Source organism: Onychostoma macrolepis, chromosome 08 (assembly GCF_012432095.1).
Source record: "Onychostoma macrolepis isolate SWU-2019 chromosome 08, ASM1243209v1, whole genome shotgun sequence".
Lineage (NCBI taxonomy): Eukaryota > Metazoa > Chordata > Actinopteri > Cypriniformes > Cyprinidae > Onychostoma > Onychostoma macrolepis.
The window spans coordinates 22,554,694-22,573,213 of record NC_081162.1 but is presented as its reverse complement, the minus strand read 5'-3'; the positions used below and the strand labels follow the sequence as shown (position 1 = coordinate 22,573,213).

The 18,520-nt window shown below is 35.3% G+C and overlaps 1 protein-coding gene across 1 annotated transcript in view; it reads right to left on the bottom strand.

Moving 5' to 3' along the window:
* Nucleotides 1–18,520, bottom strand: part of med27 (mediator complex subunit 27) — a 61,185-nt gene that overhangs the window by 40,973 nt on the left and 1,692 nt on the right. Inside the window, exon 3 of the mRNA XM_058785252.1 lies at nucleotides 3,841–3,971. Coding sequence (XP_058641235.1) covers nucleotides 3,841–3,971 — 131 coding nt within the window. The remainder of the gene's footprint in view (nucleotides 1–3,840; nucleotides 3,972–18,520) is intronic.

The following is an 18,520-nucleotide window of genomic DNA, read 5'->3' as shown; positions in this document are numbered from 1 at the left end:
AACATGAAAAGAATCAGAAAAAAATATTAACCCTTTATCAATCCATCATCATTCAAAACTGAAAATCTGAAAAAAAAAAAAAAAAAAAAATTATTCTACCTATCCTTCTAATCCGTTTGTCTTGGTGAACTTTGCTTTTCTAATTAAAATTACAGTCAGATTAATTTTTGGAATTTGAATTCACTGCAATTCTATTTCCATTCAAACTCAATTAAAACTCAGGAACTAGAAAGAAATTTTTGAAAAGTCATTCTTAAATTAGTTCTGAGCAGCACACAACCCAGAATGTTACTGTATGTTTATATAAGTATATGTAAGACTAAAATGAACAAAATGAGTAAAAATTAATAATGCCACCTCTTCATTACAACCTTAATTAGAATTCAAAAGCATCTTTGCAAAAAATGGCACCTTACAAACAACAAACAACCCAATGAACAAGCCAAAGGCAAAACTCCCTGAGATAGAGATGAGGAAGAAACCTTGGGAAAAGCCCATCTCCTCAGACTGGCACAGTTTTAAACACTTTTACAACAAAGCATTCACAAATGTACATTTTAAACAGATGTAATCCAGACTTTATAATAAACTAGAATTCTATGCTGTGCGCAAATCGGAGGGATGGAGACAGGGTATGACAGACACAGGTTGTAGCTGCTGTTAATTATAGTAACGTAAAGTAAATCTGCAGGTCTCATGAGGGTGGATTGGTGAATTAGTCTCGGTTCAGTGACTGTGGCTTTGCCTGTCTGGCCGATGGGAGCATGAGGCACTAAAATGACAACAGCACTCCGCATTGATCCTAGGAGGCGGCAGTCTCATATCCTGAGGATTCAAAAGCAACAGAAAGCCCTGAGTGGCGAAAACAAAGGTCACCTTGAGCGGAGCAGGGTGACTTTCAATACATATAGTATGATGCAGTAAAACTATCACTGATTAGCCGTTTCATCATCCAGAAATTCAAACAGTTCACAAAATAAACAGATTACATAAGGTATTTATCAAATCATATAAGTGCTTTCTGCTTAGCTGGTGGGAAAGTGTTCAAGCACAGACACGATCCCTTTGAGCCAGATTATATGAGTAAATGCTGTGTAATTCTGTTTACAGGATTAATATTGCGATGAATGCACAGGATGGGACCAGCTATCATTCAGACTCTCCTCTGGGCCTCAATTATCAGGCTAGTTTAGTATGCCGTGATTTTAAAACAAATCGTTTTGTAGCAACTCCTGCTGGTTCATTAATGGCAGTATGAATGATTACGACAGACTGATTGAATAAATGAATCAATAGAGCCTCTGATTTGTTGATTTGATTATTTTGAAGGTTCTTTAGGCCTCTACTCATTTTCTTTTTATCATTATAAATGTTCAATCACTACAACTGGCCATCACTTTGCTTGCAAATTAGTTAGCGCACCCAATCTAGGCCAGTTACAACTGTAATAATTTATCATATTATCATTTATTTATGCAGTAAACCTCTATTAAAATGCATTTAGAAAGTTTTGGTTTTGGGACAGCCTTACTTTTCACTGTCGGTCCACTCATTTAAGCAAGCAGCAATGTTGGACGGGAATGCGAAGCAGAACGCTGGGACATAAAAAAGTAACATAAAAGCAAATGCGCATGAAGGTTGTGCTGCATAATTCATGCTACGCTCCTTTTAGAAACGGCAAATTCATCAGGACAATGACGTTTGACAGAAGAGCCGCTGTCTCTGTTCACCTTGCTCCGTTCAACATCCTCTCGCATCCAAAAAACAGTACGGTGCTATTAAAGATACACAGTGCATTGTAGACTGATGGGCCAGTCAGCTTCAGGCCACTTTCAGTTGCCTAAAAGCAGATTTGTCATGAGCATCTCACTTTAGTGTATTGCTGATGTTTTTTGTGTGGATGGATGAAAACGAATCCTTCAAATTCAGTCTTTCAAGAAGCTGCTTGTGACCTGAGCAGCCTGGTGCAACAAAAACAGGAAAAATGGCATCAACACTAGCAGTTCTGACATTTGGAGAAGCCTTTTCATGCACAGACATTATATTGAAACTGCAGGTTAATGGGTATATAGGTGGTATTTTGAAAAACCATCATTTCCACTTGCCTTTGAGGCCTTTTCAAACACTTCATTCTGAACCAATCACTCTCTCATTTACTCTGTTGCTATTCTCTTAATAGTGAACTCCACATAGTGGACTTTTGGTAACGCCTCTGGGCAGCTATTTCCAATCAAGTGGAACTCATATTTGCATTACTGTTCAAGAGTTTGGTTATTTATTTATTTATTTTTTAAGAAATTAACATTTTTATTCAGCAAGGATGCATTCAACTGATCAACAGTGTCATTAAAGACATTTACAATGTTACAAAAACTCTATTTACCAATGAATCCTGAAAAAAGTACCACAATTTTCACAAAAGATTATCTAGCAACACAACTGTTTCAACTTTGACAATAATAATTAAAAATGCTGTTTGATTACATATATTAGAATGATTTCTGAAGGATCATGTGACACTGAAAACTAGATTATTGGCTACTGAAAACTCAGCTTTGCCATGACAGGAATAAATAACATTTTAAAATATATTCACATAGAAATCAGTTATTTTATGCTGCAATAATATTTGACAATATTACTGTTTTTAATGTATTTTTAATCAAATAAATGCAGTCTTGTTGAGCATAAGAGACATCTTTCAAAAACACAGCTGAATTCAAACTTTTGAACAGTAGTGTAATGTTTTGGATAGACCAAAATCTCTAAAACCTTTCGTCAATTTTATTGATTATATGTCATCTTTAGGTGATGAATGAGTACTGGTGAATCACTCATCATATTTTCATTTCCTCTGTGTACAATCCTCCCAGATAAAATAAAGTTACTGTATTTGATTAATCAAGAAAGATAAAACACTTGGCATTGAGTTAACTAATAAAATTTACACTATTTGTATAAATTTCCTTGCTGCGTTTTTGATGAATTCCAGAGCTTGTATGTAGACTGGTTGCATCTGGGTTCAAAAACATAACTATAAAGTGAATATAATTTTTGATGTCATATAGTGTTTAGACAGAGAGCGATTTCGGACACAGTAGATAGTACGTTACACATTGCAAAGGACTGTTTCTTCTCCTCGTCCTTCAGCATCGGAGAGCACATTGCGCTACGAGCACCCAGACAGGCATCAGAGCAAAGGAGAGCACTACAACTTGAAATAAATGAACAATCACTTTGAAGGACCTTGGAAAGAAAATAAACAGAATCAGATTAAAAAGAGCACATTTGCAAGGAGAAACAGGAGTGGTATCCCATCAGTGGGCTTTTCAGAGGGACACAGACCACCTGGGCTCCGCTCTCGTCTCTTCTATCAGTCCTTCATACTTATTTTCTGTTCATTCTCCATCCGTCTTTCATCTTCCCTCCAGAGTCCATGCTCTCTTCTCCTCTCTGTTCACCAAATCTCACTCTCAGTGCTTTATTATTAAAGCGTACGGTCTAAGACCCCAGTGACACCACAGAGACAATGAGCTATTCTACTCTGTCACTGTAATAAGATGAACCAATAGAGAGGAAGAGAATCAATGGTCACCTCTGACCTGCTGCCAATGGGTCTACGGACAAGCAGATGCTGCTGACTTCAGTTTTCATGAATGTAGGCCTTGTGTTGTGCTTTTTCAATCCTACATCTACCTTTTTCGTGAGAATCAAGTCCATATGTGGTACATTTACCAGACAAAGTTAACAACAACTAAACTGGTTTCACGTGTAAAAGAGCCTATAGGGAGCTTTGACTCTGGTTACGAGATACTGCTAAAAATATGACCCCATACTCACTGTGTTGGAAGGGCGAGGGTGCTGGGCTGAACTTTGGGTCTTCTTTTGGCTGATGTTCCCATCTGATTGGCTGAGCGTTTGAGTGACTGTTGGTTTAGAAGACTGGAGGCCAGACCGGCATGGTACTGTAACTACAGAAAAACACATGTTCAGGTACTAGGGCTGTAAAATTAACACATTCTCCTGACCATGATTATTCAATTCCATTTATTTGGTCTTTATTTGGAAAGCACATTAACAATTCATATACATGTACGTACGCAAAAAGTGAACAATTTATAACAATTCATGTTATTTTAAAATTACATTGTTCATTTTTAAAACAGTGGTGGCCAAAATGATTAGAACACTAGTATTTTCACCAGCTAAAAATGGTTTTAAGTCGGTTATTTCTATCTTTTGCTGTAGGTGTGTCAGTGGGAAATATCAGTTTACATTTCCAAACATTCATTTGGGCATTAATTGTAATAATCCAGTGAGTTTTTTGTCTGACAACAGCCAATGCTCCACACAGAGATCTGATCTCATCATCATCCAGTCTGTCTGGAATAACATGAAGAAACAGAACAAACTGAGACAGACTGAATCCAGAAGAACTATGGCAACATCTCCAAGATGCTTCAAGAGACCTACCCGCAAAGCTTTTAGGCACTTGTGTAAAAATGCTGTAAAATGAGGACTGTCAAAAATAATGTCATAAATAGATTTTCTTTATCAATTAACTTCTATTAACTAAATTAAATCAACATTTGGTGTGACCATCCTTTGCGTTTAAAGCAGCTTTTTCCCTAGGTGCACTTGTACATAGTTTTTAAGGTAGCTTTGCAGATAGGTCTCTTGAGGCATCTTGGAGACGTTGCCACAGTTCTTTTGGATTTAGTCTGACTCAGTTTGATCTGTTTCTTCATGTCATTCCAGACAGACTGGATGATGATGAGATCAGATCTCTGTGTGGAGCACTGGCAACAAAAATCTCACTGGATTATTACAATTAATGGCAAAATGAATGTTTGGAAATGTAAACTGATATTTCCTACTGACACACTACAGCAAAAGAGCTGGTGAAAATACTAGTGTTCTAATCATTTTGGCCACCACTGTATATTTAAAAATGTAATATTTATATATATGATGGCAAAGCTGAATTATTTACTTCAGTCTTCAGGGTCACATAATCCTTCAGAAATTATTCTAATACACTGATTTGGTGCTCAAGAAACATTCTTCATTGTTAAAAACAGTTGTGCTGCTTAATGTTTTTTGTTGTTGTTGTTGTTGTAAAAAACTGAAATTGAAATAATTTGTGGTATAAATATTGTTACTGTCACTTTGATCAATTTATTCTAGATTTGTAGAATAAATTGTAGAATTGTAGAATAAAAGTAAACAAAATTTAAACAAAGAATCTCATTACGCAATAGACCTTATGTAGCTCCGCCCCTTTTCAGTGCTGCACTCATTGTCTTCTCCATTTGTATTTCCACAATGTGAAGGTAAGGTCGTACCAATTTATGAATGAACCGCTCATTTTAAATTCTTCCCTTTCTACTGACATTTGTTATGACATTCCATAAAAAATAATAAACATTTACTACTGCATAATGAGTGTTAAATGTTATTATAATATTATGCCATGGTCTGTCTAAATACTCGATTCTGATTGGCTGGCAGGTGTTGATTAAATTCGTTGAACTGCACAGGTAGTTCCAGGTCAGTTTAATCACGTTCTATATTAATGTGCTTCCTATAAACATTGGTAACCATAGTAACATACAGTTACATTTGAATAGTAATACAGACGAAAATAACCATCATTTTTATCGTTCCGGTCAAATATTGCAGCACAAATATTGTTAACATCTTTAATATGTGAATGCTGGGAAATGACCATGGCATAAACGGGATAATCAACGGCTAGCTGTGCATTAAACGATTTGAATGCACTTCCGCTGCGCGTCGGGCGGTTTTTCACCTCCACATCGTGCATTCAAATAATTTAATGCACAGCTAGCCGTTGATTATCCCTTACATATAATATTTACATTGGTTGGGTAAATGGACTGCTTAACTGGGCATCTACACAAACATATCTGCATCTATTAAGAGTTTTATGGCCAATGGGTCAAATTTGAGTCCCACGGTGACTGCATTCAAGCCCTGAATTCAGAAACTCGGGTGAACATGAGTGTCCAGAGAATCTTCTGCAGCTTTACAAAGGACAGCAAAAATATAAAACGAAATCATCCCAGCCTAATTGGGCTTTTATGAATTGTTTACCCAAAGCACAGTTCCAATCTTGTCAACAATCTGCTCTTCTGGGAGAAAGCACAGTTGCTTGCATATAGTACTCCATCACGTTTTCCTTGTGTTCCTCCTCGTCTCCTGCCCACCTCCTCCCCCTCGCCTCCTGTCTTACTATGTTGAACGTAACATGGTGCGTGTAATATCTTTGGCTTTGAAGTTGCAGTATCGCAGAAGCCTGTCCATAGCTCTTCTGCTCATGTGATGAAACCATGTGAAAGGTGTCTGCTACCTAGAATGCTCAGGAGTAGCACTCTGTCACTCCAGTCAGGACAGATGTTAATGGATGTGACAGAACTCATCCTGCATGCTTAACCAACATCTGGGCAGTTAAACATTGGGAAATTGCTTTCCATTGGTGCCAATGGTTCTACGGTCTACTTAGGCTTACAATGCTTTCGAGGAGAACTTCAATGCCAGCTAACTACCAAAAGGCTAACTTGATTGTAAACCAACTACTTTTGTAAATGAGTAACTTATTGCTTGACAAATTGCACCTTCAAAGTATCTTCTCCAGCACTGCTGCTCTGGGTAGTCAGCTTACTGGAAAATCTCAAGAAAATCAATAGTCAGCGAGCAACACGCTGGTAGCAAGCGTGGCCGATCGTAACACAAGCGGTGACAAAAGCGATCTCATCAGGTTTCAGAATTCATCGGCATGCACCCCCACACAAACCAGGCTCTTAAATTAGAGCTTGCATAGGCCCGTGCCTCATTAATTGCTATTAAAATATTCCTCCTATTGAGCTAATTAGCCATGTTCCGAGGCAGCGGAGCGACGTTCGCTGAGTGAGAAGCAGACGGCACAGCACTCCCCCTGTTTAATTTGGCTGACCAAAGCAGCTGTGTTAACGGGAATTATTTTAATTAACTGAATCTCCTTTTCGTAGCTAATGAGCCGACTTGGTAAGGGCCAGATCTTGTACGAGCGTAGCGTGTACGGTAGGAAGCTGGGCTCCAGCTGTATAAAAAGCCCTTGCTAATAAATAAAAAGCCTACATAACAAGAAAAAAACAACACACAGATAGAAGATGCTGTCAAGATGGCTCAGGCGCCTTTGAAATGTCAAGTGGCTTGAGAGATTTGGTGCATTAAAAACATCCACATCAATCACCTTTGGTTTAAATATTGGCCTCTGGTAATTGTGTAGTTTGGATAATTCAACACATTCTTCTGAACTTATGACTGGGTGACATACTGAATGTTTATGATATATTTGTGATAAGATTGCTAGATTCGGAGTAAGTTCAATTCAATTATGTTTAATTCAAAGTGTCAGATCGAATTAATTAATATAATATCAAATACTTATAGATGTAAAATAGGTTTCTGTATTTTATATGAACCAATTTCTATATAAATAGTCTTATTGTTTAAAATAATGATAAAAACACCATCGTAAAGCCAATACGAAATCAAATCAAATAAAAAAACGTAATATAAAAATTGAGTATTAATTATAATTATTAAGCACTGGTGAGAACAAGAAATTTCAGTAACACTTTATTTAAAGACTATGTATAATGCATTAAAAAGTTTTAATGCATTAATTATGCTTTGTATGCACCTAATAATGCATTATAATGTTATTACCACAGGTAATAACACTTATCAATTCATTGTTACACTCTGAATTTTAAATTTGGATATAATTATTTACGACAAGATATAATGTATTACAACACACATTATGAATAATTATAGTGCATTTTACCCTAATAATCCTTTATAATGCATTATAAATTAAGGCTTTAGGTAAAGTGTTCCCGAAAACTTAAAAAAAAAAAAAAAAAAAACATTATTTCAATATATATATATATATATATATATATATATATATATATATATATATATATATATATATATATATATATATATATATATATATATATATATATATATGTCACAATTTCTATTAAAATGTCACCTACATCAATTCTGGTATATAACACTTATTTAATAATTACCTGATGGATTAAATAGTCTCATCCTACATTTTTCTTGATGAATATCCTTAATCTTACTCAAATATAACAAAGTAAAACAGGTTGCAAATGTTGTTTCATGTTAATTGTGAGTAAATGTCAAAATATTTTCGGAATATTATCAAAAAGATGAAAAAATTTGAATACTGAAGAAATAAAAAAAAAAAGATTAGGATTTTTTTAAGTATGCTGCCCAGTATTTCCTATGTATTTCTGTAAATTAGAGGAACCCAAAGCAACATCTACAAGATGAAGCCTTGTTCATAAAGAAAGAAGGACAGTGAAAAAAACACTGAGGCAAAGGACAAAAGACGTGGAGGACAGCGGAGAATGAGTACGAGAGAGAGAGAGAGACTCAGAGGACAAGATGGGCATTACCCAGAATGCTGTAAGGCAGCTGAGAGTGTCATCTCATTGGGGCAGTTGAAGATTAAAGCGCGGGGTCAGAATCTGACTTGTGAGAGGATGCATGGGACAAGCACACACAATCAATGTCACCGTCAAATGGAACAAAACAAGACAGCCTCACAATCACTGAAGCACAGAAAAACCATTGCATTGTGCTATACCACATTATCATGCTATAATCCAATCCAAGATCTTACACACTCCGTTTTAAATAAGACACAAATGCTTCCCAAGGAAACCTTTGGAAACACTTTACCTCAAGGCTGTGTGTGTGTATATAAGCTTAGTGCAAGCAATACTGATCATGTGCTTCAATATATTATTCTATTAAATTGTGAAGCCATAAATGGGGGCATATTAATGCATACAGTAATTCACGACGACATATAATATACTGTGAATTAATTATGATGCATACTATATGTATATGCTTCAAGTAAAGTGTTCTCTCACACAGGGTGCCCTGGAACATTTAAAAGCACTTTTAATTCTTTAATACCTTTTAAAATACTTTTTTTTTTTTTTTTTTTTTAATGAGGACAGGGCATCCACCACCATCGTCCAGATCTCTGCAACACTCCGACTGCAGTGCATCTCATTCCTGATGCTTTTGCATTTAATACTATAAGCAGACCTAGAAGACTAGTACTTACGCAAGCGAACTGCATTATTCCATGCAACTAATTGCACATGCCCATCAAATCCAATATCTATTCAAAGAAGCTTCGCCGAGGAGGGAACAGCAAAACCATGTAACGAATATTAAGTACAAGTTGAAACAACTCTCTTTGATCATTCACCGCTTGTAACTCTGCACCGAAAAATGATGAAATGACTGTTTGTATGAGTGCGTCTTTATCTAAAATCCCACCATAACTTTACACAGCCTTGAGGGGGAAAATCGCCTCAATTTGTTCAGCTCAGTTCTGCTAGCTTTTGAGAGGTAGACTACTGGGAGAACGTAGAGAGTGTAGAAATAATAATCATATTTTACTTCTACCAAAAATATTTAATTTAGAATCAGGTTTCTAAAAGCTGTGTCCAGTTGTGAAGGCAAAAAATTGTCTCATTTCGTAACATTTCGTTTCTCAAACTCTAGTTTCTTAGGATAAAAATGTTTGCTAAATGCCAAATTAGATATTTAGAGAGTGCAATTAAACATGCAATTTAATGTATATGCAACCTATAGCGCTGCATCTAATTAGAACAGCTCATCAGTATCTTGAATAAACTGATAAACAGAATGACAAGACACAGCAGCAGCAGCTGAAAATATTACATAGAGGCTGTCACATCCATATGCATAATCTATGGTCTCATTGAAAATATTTAGTCACAAGCGATAATTAAGATATTAATCCCCATGCAATGAGAGACAGAAAACAGACACCTCAAGACTGGGAAGGTGGAAGAGGTAAAGAGAGATTGACGGGCGGAGAGAGGAAGAGACAGCTATGCTGCAGTCAGGGGGTTAATTAATTTTTAAATATCAGCCAGGGATCACAAGGTCTAGGGTATTTTCTATGCCTGGTTCTCATAAATCAGGGTTATGGGTAACGCAAATGAGATCAGACATATTCCATGCAGGAAACCCATTTGGATTTAAACAAGTTTCTACAGGCAGTGATTGAATAAGGAAAGAGAGACATGTGATAGCAAAACAGTTTTAAAGGAACAGTTCACCCAAACATAAAATTATGCCTGCTGTATGCTGTTGTTGTTTTTTTAATGGAACTACCATAAATGTAGTTCAGAGGACTTTTGAAGTCAAATGACAGCTCAATGTGAGGAAAAGACCAAACTTCTGTTAATCTGTTATTCAGTAATAATCCTGAAATCTCATTCATGCATGTTCAGGTTCAAATGACGGCAAAACCGCACTCGTCAAGTTTGAGGTCATTGACAACACAACTTTATTTGTAAGATAAGAACAGAATTGTCAGTTCGAATGAGATGTGAAACTATTACACACAGCAATCATATGACTTTCGATGCACAAGTCAAATAATATGGACTACATTCATGAATCAAATATGTTTTTGGCCCTTTTTGTGGTGCAGATATGCAGATGTGAAAACTATTAACAGTTAGATTATGCAAAAAGCAGCATGAAAACAAATTTTTGGATAAACTTCTTTCTTAGACACCATTAAATGCAAGAAAAATTTAAGCTAGATTTTAAAAGATGTAGACAGATTTTTTTTTTTTTTTTTTTTTGCGTAAATACACCAAATACATTAAGCCCATTTTTACTGAATGGTACATGTTATAATGTGTAGAAGTTGTTAAAAAAAGGAGAACAATACAAAACATTTGGAAAATTAAAGAATTTTGTTCCCAGGATTGATGGAATACATATGTGGTAACAGTTCTGTAACCATAATAATATTAATGTTCTTATTTTACTGTAGAAATAATGTCTGTCATGGTCATTACATGTGTGTTTCTTTGACAAAAAAAAAAAAAAAAAAAAAACATCACTTCTATGCGCTGAAGGACAGTTTTCCATTTCAAGTATCAATTAATATTAAATTTCAAATGCTTGGAAGGTTTAGAAAATGGAGCAAATATTCCTAAATTACCAGTGATCGCAATTAGGTTAAACCCTACAAAGAAGTATCATTATCATCCAAGTTCATCCAATTTTAACATCAACCAAAAACTTTACAAATAGACATCGTCCCCACGGCCTTCTAAACAAACAATTTAAATGAACATTCACTCATATGAATAGCAAGCACTGGGAAAAAAAAAAAAAATCAAAAAAAAAAAAATCAAAGGTTCTCACTTGTCCCTTGCTCTTTTAATGAGGAATTAGCAGGCCGAGGCGAGCAGAGACCACTGTTCTTTCAACTTTACACTACCTTGTCTTGGAACTAATAAGGAATCCAAGCTGGCTAAAGTTACCACATCAAACATTTTTCTCAGAGCAGTGCATTTTCAAAAGGTCGCTGTTTTTTTATGGCCCCTCTTAGTTGTTTCTCGTTCTTTTCCACTCTTTTGCGTCCCTTCGCGCCACGCTGATCTTTAAGACTGACCAGGCTATTAGTCCTCCCTGGCACGGCAATTGGCAGACACATGCTCCATCATTAACTGTAGGGCTGAAACATGTTGTGATGGCAAGTCCGCTGCTCTCTGATCTTATTGTGGGCTCTGGGTTTGAGGCCTGCCATTTGTTTCTTCTGACAGCTTCGTTCAAGACATGATTAAAGCGCCTAACCAGCTGCACGGTTTCAGGACATTGTACGATGTGAAAAACCACGAGTCTCTGCAACATTCACAGCATTCTTTTGATTAGTTTGAGGGCAAAAAAAAAAAAAAAAAAAGTTGTAGGCTTATATATAAATATCCATAATATAAACTCTGACACAAGGGATTGACATGACATAGCTGTTAGACATCTAGCCTAGTGGCAACTCTATTACTAAAATCGAGATAGTCTGAATGCATAAAGGTGGATTTTAGGTCAAAAGAACTTTAGTGTATTAATACATATAGAACCTACTTTAATTAATATTCACATTAATAATAAAAATGAACTACAAATCAGATCAAGCGAGGCTTGAATTGAATTGAAGATACTTCCACTGTAGCTCTCAAAAAAAGTGTGACTTCACGTTCTGTCGAATTTCACATGATCGGTTGTGACACAAAGCATTTAATATTGCATAAAGGGATAAAAACTAAAAAAACTAAAACTTCTGCCATCATTTACTCACCCTGATGTTGTTACAAACCTACATTTGATTGTGATTGTTTAGTGATGAATCTACATAGATAAACCTACATTGACTTTTTTTTTTCTCCTGGGGAATACAAAAATTATTTTGAAGAATGTCGTGGTCCACACAACATTGGACCCTATTGACTTTCATTCTATAAACAAAAAAAACATGGTTCAAAATATGTGAAAAAAGAAAATCATGCAGATTTGGAGCAACAAAGAAAATTAAATGACAGAATTTTCATTTTTGATGAACTATTCCTTTAAATTTTTAAATAAAGGTATGTTTAATTCTTTACTTTTGGTTTGCTGTGCATAGTAAGTAACTAAATAAATATGTAAGTAAGTAGGTAATGCAAAACATTAAATTTTACTGGTACTGCCATCAATTACTGAAAAGTCTATATCATGACCGCTCTAGTGGATATAATATTGCAGGAATGAAATAAAATATAAAATACATCTACACTGTTCCCGTAGCTCATCAGGAGTCTTAGCGCTGTCTGAGCTGGCTCAACTGTATGAATATGATTTGAATTCCCTCCATGTTTTAGAACAAATTCAAATGTGGAATTTCTTTGAGATTAGATCCAATCTGTTTGAATGAAGAGACTAGCTTATGTAAAGGTTCATTGTAAAGTCCATGTCCAAAGAATAGAGATTTTCCTTTAATACATAAGCAAATGACAACCTTAGCAATTTCACACAAGTGGGGCTAATTTCTGCTTCTTAATCTTTTGATCTCATTAGTTGTCTAGGTGTGCAAGCCGGTCGCTTAAGAAGAAGAATATCGGAGCGCCGCTGGCAAAGTGACCTTGTGAAAGTCATTTTACTCTCAGAGTTTCCTTCAATCACAGTCATACACACTCATGATGCATGCTCACATGTTATACGAAAGACAATTAAAGGGAAGCATGTTTGGCCCTTGGTTACTAGCTGTCACTCACCATCGGTTATTGCCTGATGTGTCTGGCTCCAGAAATCTCAAGGTCTCCTCCTTCCTGAGGCTTTGGCTTCATTAAATGGGAAGTGCATTTGCATATTGTTACTTGTAATCTAATAAATAGTGCAAAAATATGGTGAGCACAGACCAAAAATAACCAATGCAACAACCAGGTTTCCCTTCTCACTTAAACTTGATTACAGTGAATTATTATACATTTTCTTATGCATTTTACAGTATATATAAAGGGACATTTCCATGCCAGACCACTCACATAAAACACAAATAATTTTAATAAATTGATCAAATAGACTTAAATAAGCATTATTACAAAACTTGCACTGCCCAAGCTGATTTTTGCCATAAAATCAAAAGACACTAGCAATTTATACTTAAATTAATTATAATAAATATTACAAATTATTATTTTAAAAAGTTAAATAACTAACACCATAAAAAATGGTCCACGTGATTCCATGCACCATTTGATATCAAGTCATATGGACTATGTTTATGCTCCTTTTTTGTCTTTAACATAATAATATGGGATTGAAATGTCATGAAGGTGGGTAAATAAAAGTCATTTAATTGTGTCTAATGTTTCTTTAATGTTCTATTCTATGCAGAAAGACTTTTTTTTTACAGAACTAAGCCAACGGGTGTACTTTCACTCTACCCAAGTTTTAATCGCCGAGACACAAAAACAAACTATCTGTGCAAACACAGATTAAAATCATGAAACATTTCTGCAAAAAAGTCTGGAATGTCACATAATTCATGTGCTCCTGGCAGCCCCGGGTTTGCTGGCACTAGGGGAGCTCTAGTATTTATAAATGGCAGAATAACAGCTTGATGTCTTAACTGTGCTCTGATACAGGGAAAAGCAGGTGCTTAAACGTTTCTCTGTGCACCCTGACATCTCTGTTGTACTGATAGAGCACAACCACGTCTCGAATACAATTAAACAGTCATTAAACCATCTCAATAGAGATTTAAAGTCATGCAACAAAGTCAGGAAGATCCTATGATTCATGTAAACTTAAGACTTTTGTAGCAATACCAATGCTGTCTGATACTGTGTGACAAAAAGCTGGTCAAGTCATCTTGAAATAAGTAGGTTCATTGTTTTTCGTTTCAAAATGTCCCTGCTTTATTTTGTACTTACTTAATATTTTCTAATGTGAAATGCTTCCCACTTAAAAAAAACCTAAGGCCTCGGGAAGAAGTGGACCTTGAGATTCCTGAGACAAAACACATCAGGACATAATGAGGGTAAGTGACAGATAGTAGCCAAAGGCAAAACATGTTTCCCTTTAATTAACTGTTGATCTATTCACTCTCAAATCCAACTGGACCAACTTTAACAGACTGCAGCATTTGAACAGATTACATACTCACTAAAAATCCAATTAGCAAAATTTTAAAATGGTCTTTGGCAAAGATGCAACTGTGAAATGTAAATTATTGTAAATATGCCAGGATGAAATCACACTCACACACAAATCGGCACCATAATTTACTACAACTACAATGTTTTGGGGTCACTTGGAGACATAGTTTTTTTTTATTTTTATTTTTCCCTCTGAGGTCCATTTATAAAGAAAGAAAAATCTATTTTATATATTTCATTTTGTGCCACAGTTATAATTCAGTTTGTTTTCTCCATTTTTAATTTCAAAATATTGAAAGATACGTTGATTTTTCATAGTGTAACTCCTTAAGTGTTCCATAATGATCATATTTAACAAAAAAAAAAAATCCATCTAATCCTAAATAGCAACTGATATCTGATGCCCACACCGCAGGTTGACGTGCCACCAGAAACCGACTCAAAGGAGACAATGGCCAAAAACAGCCATACTAAAAGCAGCAAGTGCATTAATCCTGGGGTAATTTGCATGGCGGAAACGTCCGCATCGATCGTGTTTACAGTGGGGCGGGAGTTGTGCTGTCCAGGCAGACAGCGCGGAAGCATCAATACTTCTGCAGAGAGGCTTGGTTTGGCCTCACGCCTGTGTTTGCCCGCACACCGTCCAGCCCAGACACACCTAATCCTGCTGTAACGCTCCGACCCTCAGAGTGTGGGAAAACAGCTGGCCTACACCCAGAGGGCAGAAGAAGCTCACAAACCGTCCTGATGCAGTACCGCCTCAATCTAATGAGACCAGCAGAACTCAGACATTTAGTTAAGGTTTTCAAAATGGAAAAAGAAAACTGCAAATAAATAAATAAAAATCTGAAAGTTTTGACCTCAAAAGTCAACATGAAACTGAATGTAAGCCAATTTACTTCCTTAAATAAAGTCCTCCTCACACAATTGATGAAGTATGCATCATTGATTCAGTTATTTTCCTGTTTATTACCGTGAAGCTGCTTTGAAACAATCTATACTGTATGAAGCGCTATACAAATAAATGTGACTTGACTTCTAGGTTGTATTATGCAATTCATCAGTCAACTTTAATCTAAACTAAAATGTGTTGTTTTCACAACCGTTAAAGGTGAAGCAGGTCATTCCTAAAACACTAGTGGCACCAAATTGAATTGAAAGAAGTGGAGGAAAAGCAAACAAGTTCCAAGCAGTGTAATTTTAATTCGTATTTTTATTTATTTCTTTTTCAGTTTTCATTGGAATTTTAGTTCATGTTTTGATAATTTTGTGTTTTTGTTATTTATATTTTTCTTTTTAAATATAACTATAATATAAATAATATATTTTTACATTTTTATATTAGCTAAATAAAAATATGAAATTTTGAATAAATTTACTTAAGTTTTTTTCAGTTAATTTATATACATACATACAATTTAAATATAAAATATATTATATATAGGTCTATTTGTCGAATATCAATAAATAAACAAACCAATACGCTGGTAATAATAAATACATAAATAAATAACCAATATCGTGCCATTACAATTGTGCATTCCATTAAAAAAAAAATACAGACGCTGTGACTAAACTGGAAAAAAGGAATTAAAAAGTGTCAAAAAAAAAGCACCTCTGGGCAAGAAGAGGCATGAAACGTTTCAAAACAATTTAATTCAATATGACAAAAAAAAGTTTCATTTATTTGAATGACTTACAAAAAGACACCTACCAGTGATGTTTCAAGAGCTTTTTTGTGCAATAGCAAAGCTGAAAAGATTTGATTTTGCTCGAGGACGCTGACCTGCGTACACCTACTATTAAGCACACAGTGTGTAGAGAGCAACTGATGAGTAGCTGCTATTGATTGAGCCCTTTAACCCCAGTTATTCTGCACCAAAAAACCTGCCACACATGCAGGAAACCTGAAACGGTGATCTGCTACTGCAAAACACTCTTCACCCTTTAATAACCTATTACTTAAACCTCCAAAATTAAGAATCAAACCACTGCTTTGTGCCGTTTCTCCAAAAAACAAATAAATAGTGTGTCTCCTGGTCTATCATAATGCTACCTGCATCACCTAAGGGCGAAGCATCAAAGAACTCAAGAACAGAGCGCAGGCATCCTGTGAAATTGCATTTACAGTAAGAATAGCAAATCTTGTTCAATAACACTTAGGACAGAAGACCTACTCAAGATCAAAAGAAGTCAAAGCACTCAGCCGTAATGGATATTGAGCAAATGTTGGTTCTGCTGTGAGAACACCCACATCTATTGAATCTCAAGTGTGTGCTCTTCTGGCAAGACGTGGTGCGCGTTCTACTGAGAGGATTCGCTTGAGGACCTTGATCCAAAGAGAACATAATTTTACAGCTTTTTCAGGAACAAAAGAAGATTTACTAGGCGAGAAGTAACAACTCTATTTTTTGTCGAATTAAGCAGACGGACTTGGCAAGCTTTTTCACATTTCAAACTTCTCACATTGCTTTTAAGCAAATCACAGATACAAGCTATAATGCGTCTCATTGATGCGCTGCGAATTAGATCATCAAACTGTAGACCTGCTTCCTCTTGATTATAGTATTAAAGTATTATTAGAGGCAAGATGATATTCAATTCCATGTCTCAGCTGAGTCTGACGCCCATGATGATGTAAAAGTCTTGTATTCATGTTCGTCTGGAATTCATGAATGGATGTGAAGCAGCTTTTAAAACTAAATGAAGACAAACAAATGCAATGTCCACAGGTACCAAGGCAAAAAAGAAGGCTCTGACCAACACCGCAAATTTACAGTGAATGCAAAATATACTTTTTAACTATATGATGCTATAAATCCGTTCACTTAGCTTGTGTGGGACACAAATAAACTACAATATGCATCTTTGTTTACATAGCAAAGACTAGGACTGCATGATAAATCATATTTTAATCATGAACATGATTTCTGCTCCTCTCGATTCATTAAGCATAAAAGTCTGTCATATTTTCCCACTGGTTATTGATCCTGAAAACATTTCATTTTGACATTTGCATTGTCTTTCATCGGTAACAAGCCTCCACTAGCTTTCATGCTTGAAGTTGCCATGTGTTCAGGACTTAAATCCCCCAATCGCCTTTTTTCTTCTAAATGGATACATTTTCTGCCCAGTGTTTTACATGTTCCCAAATTGGCAACCATGCACTGATACTGTCAAAAACCACTGAAACTCAAAAAAAAAAAAAAAAACTACTTTCTGTCCTTCATGTTTTAATATTCGAGACACTCCATTTATCACTACTGCATTTTTTGCAGTGACCAATGTAAATGAAACATTGAAGAGAAATCACACTTTATAACTGACACATATCAAATGTAACCACTATAAACAAAATACTTTTGTCTACCGAAAGTTTCACCAATGAGAATTTCAAACACTTACATGACTTTTCCATCACCTTTCCAATCATTTATGATTACTAATCATATACTGTTTAAAAGTTTAGTCAGAAAGTTTTTTTAATATATGTGACCATGTCCCACAAAACCAGTCATAAGGGTAAATTTTTCGAAATTGAGATTTATAAATCATTTGAAAGCTGAATAAGTAAGTTTTCCATTGATGTATGGTTTGTGAGGATAGGACAATATTTGGCCGAGATATGACTATTTGAAAATCTGGAATAAATCAACAGAAATCAAAATATTGAGAAAATTGCCTTTAAAGTTACATTACATTAAGTCATTTAGAAGATGCTTTTATCCAAAGCAACTTACAAATGAGGACAATGAAAGTAATCAAATCAACAAAAGAGCAATGATATGCAAAAGTTTTCCAAATGAAGTTCTTAGCAATGCATATTACTTATCGAAAATTAAGTTTTGATATATATGCGGTAGGAAATTTACAAAATATCTTCATGGAACATGATCTTTACTTAATATCCTAATGATTCTTGGAATAAA